Source organism: Porites lutea, chromosome 1, assembly GCF_958299795.1.
Source record: "Porites lutea chromosome 1, jaPorLute2.1, whole genome shotgun sequence".
NCBI classification, from domain to species: Eukaryota; Metazoa; Cnidaria; class Anthozoa; order Scleractinia; family Poritidae; genus Porites; species Porites lutea.
The window spans coordinates 36,723,315-36,734,992 of NC_133201.1; the positions used below are offsets into that span (position 1 = coordinate 36,723,315).

General features: G+C 38.3%; 2 protein-coding genes across 2 annotated transcripts; one reads left to right on the plus strand and one right to left on the minus strand.

The window, feature by feature from the left end:
- Nucleotides 1–553: 553 nt before the first annotated feature.
- LOC140937970 (melanocyte-stimulating hormone receptor-like) lies at nucleotides 554–2,512 on the plus strand. The gene has a single exon (XM_073387529.1). The coding sequence runs from the start codon at nucleotides 731–733 to the stop codon at nucleotides 1,670–1,672; it is 942 nt and encodes a 313-aa protein (XP_073243630.1). The 5' UTR covers nucleotides 554–730; the 3' UTR covers nucleotides 1,673–2,512.
- Nucleotides 2,513–4,846: 2,334 nt separating this feature from the next.
- Nucleotides 4,847–8,454, minus strand: LOC140937981 (retinol dehydrogenase 8-like). Its single transcript, XM_073387538.1, has 3 exons — nucleotides 8,159–8,454; nucleotides 6,229–6,502; nucleotides 4,847–5,287 (listed from the first exon to the last, which is right to left on the minus strand). Exons 1-3 carry the CDS (start codon nucleotides 8,421–8,423, stop codon nucleotides 4,954–4,956), a joined length of 873 nt encoding a protein of 290 aa, XP_073243639.1. The 5' UTR covers nucleotides 8,424–8,454; the 3' UTR covers nucleotides 4,847–4,953.
- Between the last annotated feature and the right edge of the window lie 3,224 nt (nucleotides 8,455–11,678).

The window sequence follows — 11,678 nt, forward strand, 5'->3', positions numbered from 1 at the left end:
ATTTGCCAGAATTTGCTCCCACGGTATTGTTCAATTACTTGATGTTTGGGCAGAGCGGTGGGCAAACCATCTTCAGGATGAGACGAAATTACTGTTGAGGACGTTAACGACTTTGCTGTGAATCTTTTTGTCTAGAATGGTAACTACTAAATATAAATTAAGGAAATTTTGAGAGCGGATTCCCTCTTGAAGTTCTCAAAATGCCTACTTTTGATTAGCCATCTTCACAAATTAAGAAAACGGACTTCATTGTAAAATGTTAAAGCGGAAAGACGTAGAAAACCAATTTGATCATATCAGAGGCAACATCAGTTCAATATTGTTTTTCTACTACTATACATCAATATCAGAAGTTCAAATCGTGCCAATCTCTAAAAAAGAAACCAACAAAGCTAAATAACAAATCATTACTTGAAAAAAGCCCACCACGAATCGTGAACTTTTCATTATAATTTTACAAACGTACGTGCATGGTATACATATTTTATTGCTTGCATAGCAGACAGCTGTACACACATGTGAGTACACACTAACGTCGCTTCCTATTTTCGCAGAAGTGTCTCAATACTGAAACATATGCATAAGCACAATTTTTCCAAATTAGTTAATTTTCCGCTTTGTTTAATCCTATACGGATGAACGGCGTTAGGCGCCTAATATTTTGGTGCTTTAATAGAATCACCTGAAATATGTATTTTTTTTTCTATCCTAAGGAACGTTTGACCAAGTTATGTCGAGTGACAGTTCAAGAAGCTTAGAGAACAATGTCTCCTGCTTTCGCTTTCCTGTATTTCAAACGGACAACATCCCCGAGCTTATCGTTGTTTTTAACAGTACAGTAAATTTCCCACTGTCAGTGTTAACAATTGTAGGCAACACCTTGGTTTTGGTAGCCGTATGGAGAACACCTTCTCTTCGTTCGCCCTCCGTCATATTACTTTGTGGTCTCGCAACGACAGACCTTGCTGTGGGCCTCTTGGTTCAACCGTTGTTTTTGTCTATGGAACTCACCCTCCTCTCGAATTCGTCAGCTTATAACTGTGTGTTAGGAAAGGCATTCATCACTGTTTCCTATACCGTCTGCGGAGTTTCCCTGGCGACTCTTACAACTATCTCTATAGACAGACTACTAGCGCTAAAATATCATATGAGGTACAGCAGTATCATGACCATACAGCGAGCATTTTGTGTCATCGCAGTGAACTGGTTGACAAGTGGTTTTCTGGCAAGTCTTATACTATGGACTTCAAAGATATTGTTTCTTTTTGTCATGGCCTTAGTCGTGGCCATTTTTCTTTGCTTTTCAACATCTGCGCACATAAATATTTACTGTATAATCCGTCGCCAGAAACGACAAATTCTCGCACAAACAAGAGCAGTTCAAGATAATTCGCGCATAAATATAACGCGTTTCAAGAGAACAGCATTCAATACATTCTTGGTCCACTACTTTCTTCTTCTTTGCTACATCCCCCTATTCGTAACCTTGCTGTTGCAGGGAAACGAAGAGAGAATACCTTCAGAATCTTGGAAAGAGTATGGCAGTGGCATAGCATGGAAATTGTCAAGCACGGTGGTCTTCATGAATTCTGCGTTGAATCCTTTTATCTACTGTTGGCGTCTTCGAGAGATTCGCACCGCCGTGAAAAAGTCTCTTTTCTGCAGAAAATGACTCTAAAGTGGAACTGTCATCCTAATCAGTATAAATTTATTTTAGATAGCTAATTTTAAAAAAATTGTCAGTACGTAAAAATGAACATAGGAGAATATTAATGCTTATAGTAAGCTTGAATTTTAGTGTTGACAGAAGGTCTTAATTAAACACTGCAAATTTAAAAAAAGAAGCCTCGAAATATTTATGAAAATATTCAATATGAAGTCGTGACACGACAAACAATTCATACATAATATTCTCTAAACGAAAGGCTTCTTTCTGTGTAAATGATAAAGTTTGTTGTTACATTCTTTTATATATCTAATATATATCAACCTTTCTAGCTATAAAATTGATGTATCAAAATAACTCCTCGTATCATATTAATATACTAAGCTGTCAGAGTTAAAGCGGAAATAAAGGTGCTACAGAAGAACTATAAAAAAACAGAACTATAAAAAACCGTAATAGTACGATTTAGCGGCAGGGGCACTTTCTTTATTTACGGGTTCAGGAGAGGCGCAAATTAGCAAATGGTTCTTTTTCGTAGTGAACAGCACTCATTATCTAGAAACGAAAAAAAAAAAAAGGCGGAAGAAGAAGCATGACAGGACGCACAGGGCCTCGACTGTAAGTACCGCAAAGGAATGCTGGTGCATTGTACCTAAGTCGCGCTGGCTTTTCTTCCCCCAGAGACCAGTGAGGCGTCTTAATCTATTATTGGCTGCGGTCACATCTACGACGTAACTAAAGTTTAGCTTTAGTTAGTGTCAAGTTACGTGATGTCATACCTAACTGTAGTTAGTGCTTTCGGTCCACATTGCGGTCACACCACGCAGTTAACAACAGCTAATTCTATTAAGCATAATAAACTTGGAACAGGAGAAGTACTTTCTCACTGACAGTTTTAAGAAACTTGTGATCGCCTAGCGCTTCAAAAAATGGCCACAGCCGTCTCTGTTGAGTCTCGCGCCCAAACTCACAGCTGAACTCAAGCTTCGTGTCCATTGAAAATTAACTCAGGGTTGGGGCCTACGCCGGTTCAGAGTAGAAGAGTATTTTTGTTAGGATTGAAAAGGTCTGGCTTTCCGCGCAAAATACATAAGCACAGGAGCTTATGCGTGCGTGCACAAGAGGACACGCGGAACATGTTGCGATCTGGCACCTTTTCCCATAGCTTAAACATTCTTTACGTTTGTGTGTTCTCATTCTCTATAGATTTAGCCAAGTCTTCTCACGTAAAAATATTAAAATGTCAAATTACAAGGATGTTTCTTTCGTGAAGTTAATAACTGTATAGGAACTTAATGTGCTATTCAGCTCTAGAGAATTTGTTATGTCTGGAAGCTCAAAGTTCACGGAAATCGTCGAGGCTAAGCAAATGAATCATTGAAAAAGGCACCGTTCTTCAAGGGTTTTAGAAATAAATCGCGCTTTACAAAGCGAAGAAAACTTTATCGAATGTTACCGATCGGCGAAAAAGCGAATCAAATCTATGGAGTCATATAGTGGTTTAAGGTATTACTGAGCACAAGTTGGCGTCATGTCATAATAAAGACGCAGCGATATAAATTTCTTAAATTCTTTACGGGCGAACGCGTGTTTTCGCCGAGAAACTTAATAAAACTCTAAATTCTTACCTTAGAGTAGTCGGTTTCTTTTACCTTCCCTTTGCTAACAATGAGAAAAATCCAGCATCCTTTCTTGATATTAGGCCGCATATATTATTGTAAAAATCCTAACTTCTCCATAATAAATTTACCGGGAAAATGAATAAAGTGTCAGTATTAAAGGGGGCTCTCAACTGACCCGTACTTTATCGTGAGTAGAAAGTTAAAAGCATACGTCTTGTTAGCATCAAGAATCACGAGCTGAAATATGCTCCTCTTTCAAGATGAAATTAAAAGTGGGAAAATAAGCTTTATCGATTTAGAAATAGTTATATATTCTTACCCTTTTATCATTTGAATGTCATGAACCAAAATTAAAAGAGCAAGAAAACGTCAAAGGTGTGACAAAACATGTATGTGTCAATTATTGGATGAGGTTTTTGTGATTCTGGAATAATCAAGGTCGAGGTAAGTGTTATCAGCCTCGGCCTTCGGCTCGGCTGATAACACTTACCGAAACCTCGATTATTTAGGATATAAAAAAAATCGAATCTAATGATTGTTTTATTATACATTGTTTTGAAGAAAACAACGACAATGTATTGCGCAATCTAGAGCGCTTACCATTTGTACGGAAATTTCGGTGAAAAATAGCTAAAAACTTCCGTCAAATGGTACTGATATGTTTTTAGCACTGAAAACAGGAACAGGATTGAGTTGTACCATTTACAAAATACCGGTAAATTTTTCGCTTTCTCTGGACGTGAAGCCTGGCACTAGTAGTCTAAAACAGGAGCCCATAACCCGGAGCGTGCAACTGCCATAAATTCGTGCAACGGCGTTTTTACAAGTGAGTTTATTTTTAGATAAGCTTTTCCCGCGAAAAATGACTGCTGTCGCTTGGACCTTTTCACAGTCGGCTGTTTCGAAGATGATTTCGATTTCCCTTTCCGCGAATTATGCGTTGTCGCCCATGAAGTAGACGTCCCGGGCTCTTCTACGTTTTGCAGATCTTCCTCTGAACTGCTAGTTTCCGTGTAAATATACTGAAATTGTAGCTTGCAGTAGTGTCAGAAGAATCCTCTGAAGATTCCTCACGTGCGTCCGCCACGCTTTTTTTTCAATGTGAAGGAGTTGTTCTGGTTACGTGTTAAAAGTTTATTATTGATGACGCACTTGCTTGTGATTGGTTTTTCGAAAGCAATTCGCGGGAAAGGCTTATCTAAAAATAAACCTACTTGTGAAAACGCCGTTGCATAGGCGCAGTATGGAAGCTAGACGCTCCGGGTTATGGGCTCCTGTCTAAAAAAATGGTACAGAAAATTTCGGTCGTTTCGGTAAAAACGGGAAAAAGGGAATACCTCAAAAGGTATTACTTTTTTTCCGGAAAATTTTCACCGGAATGAACCGTTCCATTTGAATCCTCCCCGGACTTGCCGGGTTTTCCATACAAATGGTAAGCGCTCCTACAGATTAGTCAGTTATCTGCTAGCAGATAACTAACTAGCTCTGTAGGTTGCGCTGGTTTCCAAAATTAGCTGGTGGCTCTTAGCCAATGAGAAGACAGATAGCGATTACAATGTGTAATAATCAGATGAGTGTATTTTTAGGGGTAGAATAAGAACATCAATAATTGCTTACGAAATTAATGCCATTCAATGACTTAATGTCTACCTCTGTTCAGACACATTACTCGGCGCAAAACCGTTTAGTGATAATATCAACGGGCTTATTCCCAGTTATGTCAGCCAGTTTCGCCTCAATTTCATCGGGGCAGTAACGCTTATTGGTTTGGTAGCGAAAGTTTGGATTTTCGCTCAGAATCGCTTCTTTTATAGCCTCTGCTACTTGCGGTGCAGTCAAGACCTTATCCGGCTGAGCCCAGAAAGTACCCCAGCGGCTAATCACTCTGTCCCGTATAAGCACGGTCTTTGGGTCAGCGGATGACAGGTCCACACCCTCAATAAAATTATTGCTATCTTTCATTGGAGTATCAACAGGACCTGGTTCAATGATCGTGCACCTAAGAAACAAGAATCTATGAATTAGTCAATCTGCAAGTGAGTGCTCTTATTTTTCAGGGTATTGTTTCCAAGTTTTATTTTCACGGGAACAACAGTAACTAACAATACATTTGAAATAGGCAGAAATGTTAGCTATTTTTGTCCACGATAATATGAAACTTGGAGACAATACCTCTGAATAATGAGAGGCTCTAACTAGTAAACACGAAATTTCTGACAAAAAAAAAATAATAGCGAATTATGGAATCAAAGATGATATGAAACCACGGCTGATCTCGAGAATTTCAAATTCTTAAAAAAATGGATTAGGCGGTTCAAAAATTATTCGCTTATTTGTTTAAATGTTTACAAAACCGAAAACAGGAGCCCTCGATAAGTACTAATGAAATCCTTCTTTCTAACATTCGGCTAGAGCTACCTCCATGATCTTTCACATACGTTTTAAAAAAGACTGAAACTACTATAAGGTGAACTTGCATTTCAAAAGCGCTTAGTTTTCTACAGATAACGGCCGAACATCAAGATTGTCCTGTTCTTAAAACCATAAAAACTCACATCCCAAAAATATCTCGATAACTCCCAACACAGATTTCGCTTAAACTTCACGAACATCGAGGCGGTTATTGGGGGAAAAAGTTCCCGTGAAAAATTTTGGAAGAAAAGTTCCCCGTGCCGAGAAACATGGCTGCAAGTAAAATAGGTAATGGCGTCATTTCGCTGCTATGACAACTGCAATGTCATTGTAACCATGATTATAACAAATTTTACTCTTTGTCGAATATAGCTGTGGTCACGCCGTGGTAATTTTCCAAATCTTTGTTTATGGCGACGTAGTTTATGCTCTGAATGCTGCTCTGAATGCTGCTCTGAATGCTTTTTTGTATGAGATTATCAATAAATTTCTTTAAAGAAGTAATAATAACAATTAGCAACAAAGTACCTGATGTTAAACTGGCGAAGAGTTGGTGCCATTGATTCAGTCAGCCCTTCCACGGCAAACTTTGTTGAGCTGTAAATTTCAGCAGTAGGAAATCCAACTACTCCAGCATGGCTGCTGATGTTGATTATATGACCACTCTCTTTTGCTTTCATGTATGGAATCACAGCTTTAGTGCAGCGTACAGTTCCAAAGTAATTCACCTCGAAACATTTCTTCATCAACTCCATTGGAATGGATTCGAACACAGTGAAGAGAGACATACCGGCATTGTTAACTGACAAAGAAAAATGTTAGAAAAATATTATCACAGATAATCATTACTGAAATGTGAACTGAGGTCTTTGCTGAGATCACAAGAAAAATTTATGCTTGGCTGACTGTTCTATGTATTTTTTAAAATGTATTTTGACACAAAGCAATTTTTTCGAAGCATATATGAGACTAAAGTGTTTTCGAGTTCATAACCATTCTAAGAAAAAAATAATTTAATATTTGTTTTGAAATTTGCACGACTCTGTCTTCCAGTTCTTTTACGAATAAAGAATTGATAACTTTGTTTTAAAAATCGTACATCATTTCGTATGGGAACTCTGCCTTTACGTTTGGCTAACTTAATAATACCCATAATTCTAACCTATAATCTTAGACGTAAAAGCTTCCAAAGGCCCAAGATAAACACCGAACGTTATAAGAACACATTTGTAAATAGGTTAATTTTTAAATACAATCTTTTATGATATTTTATGTCAGACATGTGTAACTAGTTTTTCGCATTTTTTAATCTTTTTATTCTATTGTAATTTAGCTGAACTTTTAATCTTTTTATCCTGTAACATGTATTTTTATCTAATGAGCAATAAAGACATTTATAATTTATTATTATTATTATTATTATTATTATTATTATTATTCATTATAATTCAACCAATACGCCTTGTAAATAAGGCTCCACATTCGACATTTGGGAATCGTTAACTGTTGAGTGTCAAACATGAACTGTCACGCTGCAAAAGACGCCATTGGCCGATTTTATTTTAGAGACGTTAACGCCGTCTTAAGACTAAAGTCTTGTTCAAAAAGGGGACGCCCTAAACTGGGACGCCTTTTAAATGTCCAGCTCGTCCAGAAACGACTGGAAAGTGTCACCGTTCTGCGGTTTTGTCTTCAATGTTGTCATCTTTGTTTATGCGTCTCGTTTTTACACCGGACAACTTTAACGTCTCAGACGATAAATGCGTCTAAACGACTTCAACTTTTCTTTTACAGCTGACTGCACATGCAACCACATACACATGATGTGGTTTAACGGTGGCAAAAAAATGTGAAGACAACCTCCCTCAGGCAAGTTAGGTACTCACTAGGGTCCGCATTAGTTGAGCCGGGTTGTTATTTTCAGCACCATGGTATCATGGTAAGCATTTTGTAATTCCTTTCCCAACGTGGATGGAGGAAGGCATGAGACAAATGTTTTAGGTGTGATGAATGGCAATGTTGAGGTACAATCCAGTTCAATAATATAATTATATCAACACATCACAGTCCATCACATTATTAGTTGCAAACGCTCGCGTAACGCAACGACATGTAGTCACTTGCTCTCAAGAGGTTAAATAAAATAGCGAAATTTCCATACAAATTTGTTTGACAGCACTTATCATTCACGTCAGGCCCAAGTGGACTATAATTTGCCAAATAGTCTCTAAGAATTTCCCTTGTTATTGTTATTATGTTTATCTAAATAGTTGGCCGTGATCGAATTGAAGTTTCGCAGTGCTGATTTACTTTAATAACGAACATTATAAATCTACAGAGAAGCTGTATGACTGCACAAAAACAGTGTGACTGGTATTGAATTCCTTTTTGAAACCACTTGAACAGCATTCATCCACATTTAATAAATACGAGACATCTTGTCTACATGCTTACTCACTCAGAACATCAATTCTGCCTTCTTGCTCGATTACGTCTTTGACCGCCTTGTTTACCGAATCGTCTTCGCAAACATCCAGCTGCTTGACGATCAAGGTGTCTCCAAGGAAATCTTTACCTTCTGTCTCGAGTTGCTGCTTCTTCGCAAGATTTCTCATTGTTGCGTACACTTTGAACCTTTTTTCGGTATCGTAAGCGAGCAATACAGCAGTGGCCAGTCCTATTCCGCTGGAAGAACCAGTTATCAAAACAACTTTGGTAGCCATCTCTTCATCACATGTGATACCTTCCGTTGAGTTACAACACAACTGCCACAAGCTACGGAAGAACACGGTCATTTAAGTATACTAGAAAATCTCATTGAGAAGGGAAGTGCTGCCGTGAGTTGCGATGCGAATAGGACAGAGAAAGTATGTAGAACAGTTGAACATATGATTTTTTTTCTTAGAGTCAATAACATAGAATTATGATGCACTCAGAGTAAAATACAAAAAATGAACCGATCACAATGACAAATATGCTTACATTCAGATACTGACTCGCCATGTTTCAACATGATTTTGTAATTCATTTTAACAAAAGCAGTGCTGATAGACTGTTTCTTTATCGAACAATCATCGTGTACATGACGAGAACAGTTGCGTAAAGGCCAAAACTTGTTTATTCACGGGTCAGGTAGACGTACAGTACACGCCGATCACAACTCACAATCCTATACTATACTTGCTATAACTAATCTTGAAACCTAACATAAAAAAAAACGAAAAAATGTCCCGTACAATAGTTCTTGAACTGTTCTTACCGTTTAGGCTGTTTAAAAAGACAGCAACCATCCGATGTACTACAACTTCTGCACAGATCTGGCACCAGGCTCCGCAGTGGAAGAAAGGTGAAACGGCCAAAACAAAAAACGTGGGGACGCGAAGCGAGCCGAGAGGTGGACTGGGGAGGGCGACTACCGCTTCCGTCGCCGATTTTTCATTCTCATCTTTTTCCCACACTGCGGAGCCCGGTCCTAGGCTAGGGGTATATGAGACCAGGAATCAAAGGCACGAAATGGGGCCTTTGGGTGTACCCATATATGTGCTAGATAGCTATGTGCCTCCAGATAGTTTTTGAAAATCTCGATCCTTAAGTCGGGCATTATTTTTTCCCTTGTTGGCGTGGGGTTCCTGGTGTGATCCTTAAGACAGAGTACTTAAATTGTATAAGGTTAAGGTACGCAAATGCCTAGCTACACGAAAACAAATCCAGTTGCAAATCATCTGTTAAAACTGATTTTTCGCGTATTAGGGAAGTGATAATGGTTTGTATTGCCATTAAATTTTTAGTTTTGTTTTTCCCTTGAATAGGAAACCTATTCGAAATGATGATGGGTTACAGGCCCGGTATCAGGGATCACAAAAAGCGGGATCGGGATCAGTAGTGCTGCAAGGGAATCAGGGGTCAAGGTTTCGAACAGAAAAACCAATGTCACAAAATGCTGAAATGCGCTTTAATTGGAAACGGCTGCAACCGAATTGTTGCTGTAACAATTTGTTCCGGTCAGGAGCCGATTACTTGGAGCCTCCATATGTGCTGTACCCTCGAGTCAACCCATTCCCGTAAAGAATTATTTTAGAACAGGCCTTCCCGCGAAATTAATGTGTTTTCGAGGACGTCCGCATATTTCTGTAGTGAGAGAAAAATGGCGACGAAAGAGGGAAATTGGCCAACAAGTTTACTCCTTGTTCCATCACCGTAGCTCCTGCCTCTGTTCCTTCACCTTACAACCGAGGAAAGCTGGTTTCGAGTTAATATAAATAATATGTAATCTGGCTTTAAAATATTGCTATATTTTGTTGCAACGCACGAGGTCGAGTTTGCTGTTGTAGCACTGTTCGGATGTTTAAATTTTGCTCGTAATGTTGTGTATTTCATCGCCCTTATTTAAAAGGAGCTTTTCAAAGAATTAAGGTCTCGGTAAAGGAAAACGAGGTGCCCACAGAAAAAAATTCTAGTCGCGCGAGTATTTTCGCTATAAAGGCAAGTTATATATCAAATTAAAGCTAAAAGACTAAATTACCTTATAAAAGATTTTATTTCATCGAATTTCAAAAGGCGCTTAATTTTTTTGCTCTCGAACTCAGAGGTATCGAGTTTACTGCTGAAGCTCCAGCCCTTTCGCGTTGTTAAATATTCACTTCCTTTTTATTGCTTCTGATTGACAGATTAAAGACCTAAAAAAGAGAGTGAGGAAATTTGCATATGTCTCGTATTAGCGGAATTATTGCATTTCAAACTAAAAAGTCGAATCTCGAGCGCGATTTACGCAAAGAAACTGACATAAAATGAGTTACAAAGGGAAATCGGAAAATTCCTCACACCCTTTTTTGGGTCTTTTATCTGTCAATCAGATGCAATAAAGAGGAAGTGAATATTTAACAATGCGAAAGGGCTGGAGCTTCAGCAGTAAACTCGATACCTCTGAGTTCGAGAGCAAAAAAATTAAGCGCCTTTTGAAATTCGATCAAATAAAATCTTTTATAAGGTAATTTAGTCTTTTAGCTTTAATTTGATATATAACTTGCCTTTGTAGCGAAAATACTCGCGCGACTAGAATTTTTTTCTGTGGGCACCTCGTTTTCCTCTGATCGTAAACGGCTTATTTAAAAGGAGCTTTTCAAAGAATTAAAAAGTGAAACTCTTTGTTGGAGAGCCAGACTTTTTAAAAGGGAATTGGAGCGCTTACGGTAAGGTCTGTAACGGCTGATCGTGGGACCGGCAAATCGGAGGCAATTTTGCACCTTTTTAAGTAGAAACTGTCGTGTCTTCTGTATCTTATCTACCGCAACCTAGGACAGCGAAAATCAAGATGTTTTCCTCATGATTTTGAAGGATTTCCTTTAAAGAAGCAGAACGTCAAAGTGAAGAAAGGTATCGGTTTATGTTGTCCGGATTGTTATTCATTTTGATGGTTCTGTATATTAAGTTATTATTTAGTTGCCACAAAACATGAAAGCTACAAAAACCCTTTGAGAGCAGAATTATCATACTCAGGAAGAAATTAAACACTGTTTGGCAATCACACTATTTCTCAAGATGCTACAAGATTTAATGGCCGTAGCATATACTTGTAGACCTCAAATAACCGCAAAAGGAATATGCAGGAGGTCGTGACATGCCGAAACATCTAACCTCTGCCGTGAAACCTCTGAGAACCTTTCTTTCTGTCAAGGATTTTAATCTTTTGAAGTCGCTAGCCCCATCGGCTGGCCCCTTTTTTAAATTTTATGACTGCCTGTTATTTTCCTTGTTTACACATTACGTAGTTTCTTAGGAAGAAAAAGAAAAATACCAGGCTCAGTAGATTCTGTATCGACAGTTGTTGTATCGTGTGAACGAAAACCTCAGTATGTTAGGTACACAACAGTAAATTTCGCTTTTAATTCGATTTCATTCCTGTTGAACATCTCGTTTGTTTTGTTTGATGTGTCCCCTTGAAATATTTGCTGTTGAGATTGTATGTTATCAAAAGCCGC

Bases quoted from the DNA above. Each gene is read 5' to 3' on its own strand.
- LOC140937970 (XM_073387529.1), top strand. From the start codon at position 731: ATGTCGAGTGACAGTTCAAGAAGCTTAGAGAACAATGTCTCCTGCTTT.
- LOC140937981 (XM_073387538.1), bottom strand. From the start codon at position 8,423: ATGGCTACCAAAGTTGTTTTGATAACTGGTTCTTCCAGCGGAATAGGA. The intron at 6,503-8,158 runs GTGAGTAAGCAT...TTTCTTTGTCAG, and splicing joins AGGCAGAATTGATGTTCTGA to TTAACAATGCCGGTATGTCT. The intron at 5,288-6,228 runs GTACTTTGTTGC...CTTGTTTCTTAG, and splicing joins CTTCGCCAGTTTAACATCAG to GTGCACGATCATTGAACCAG.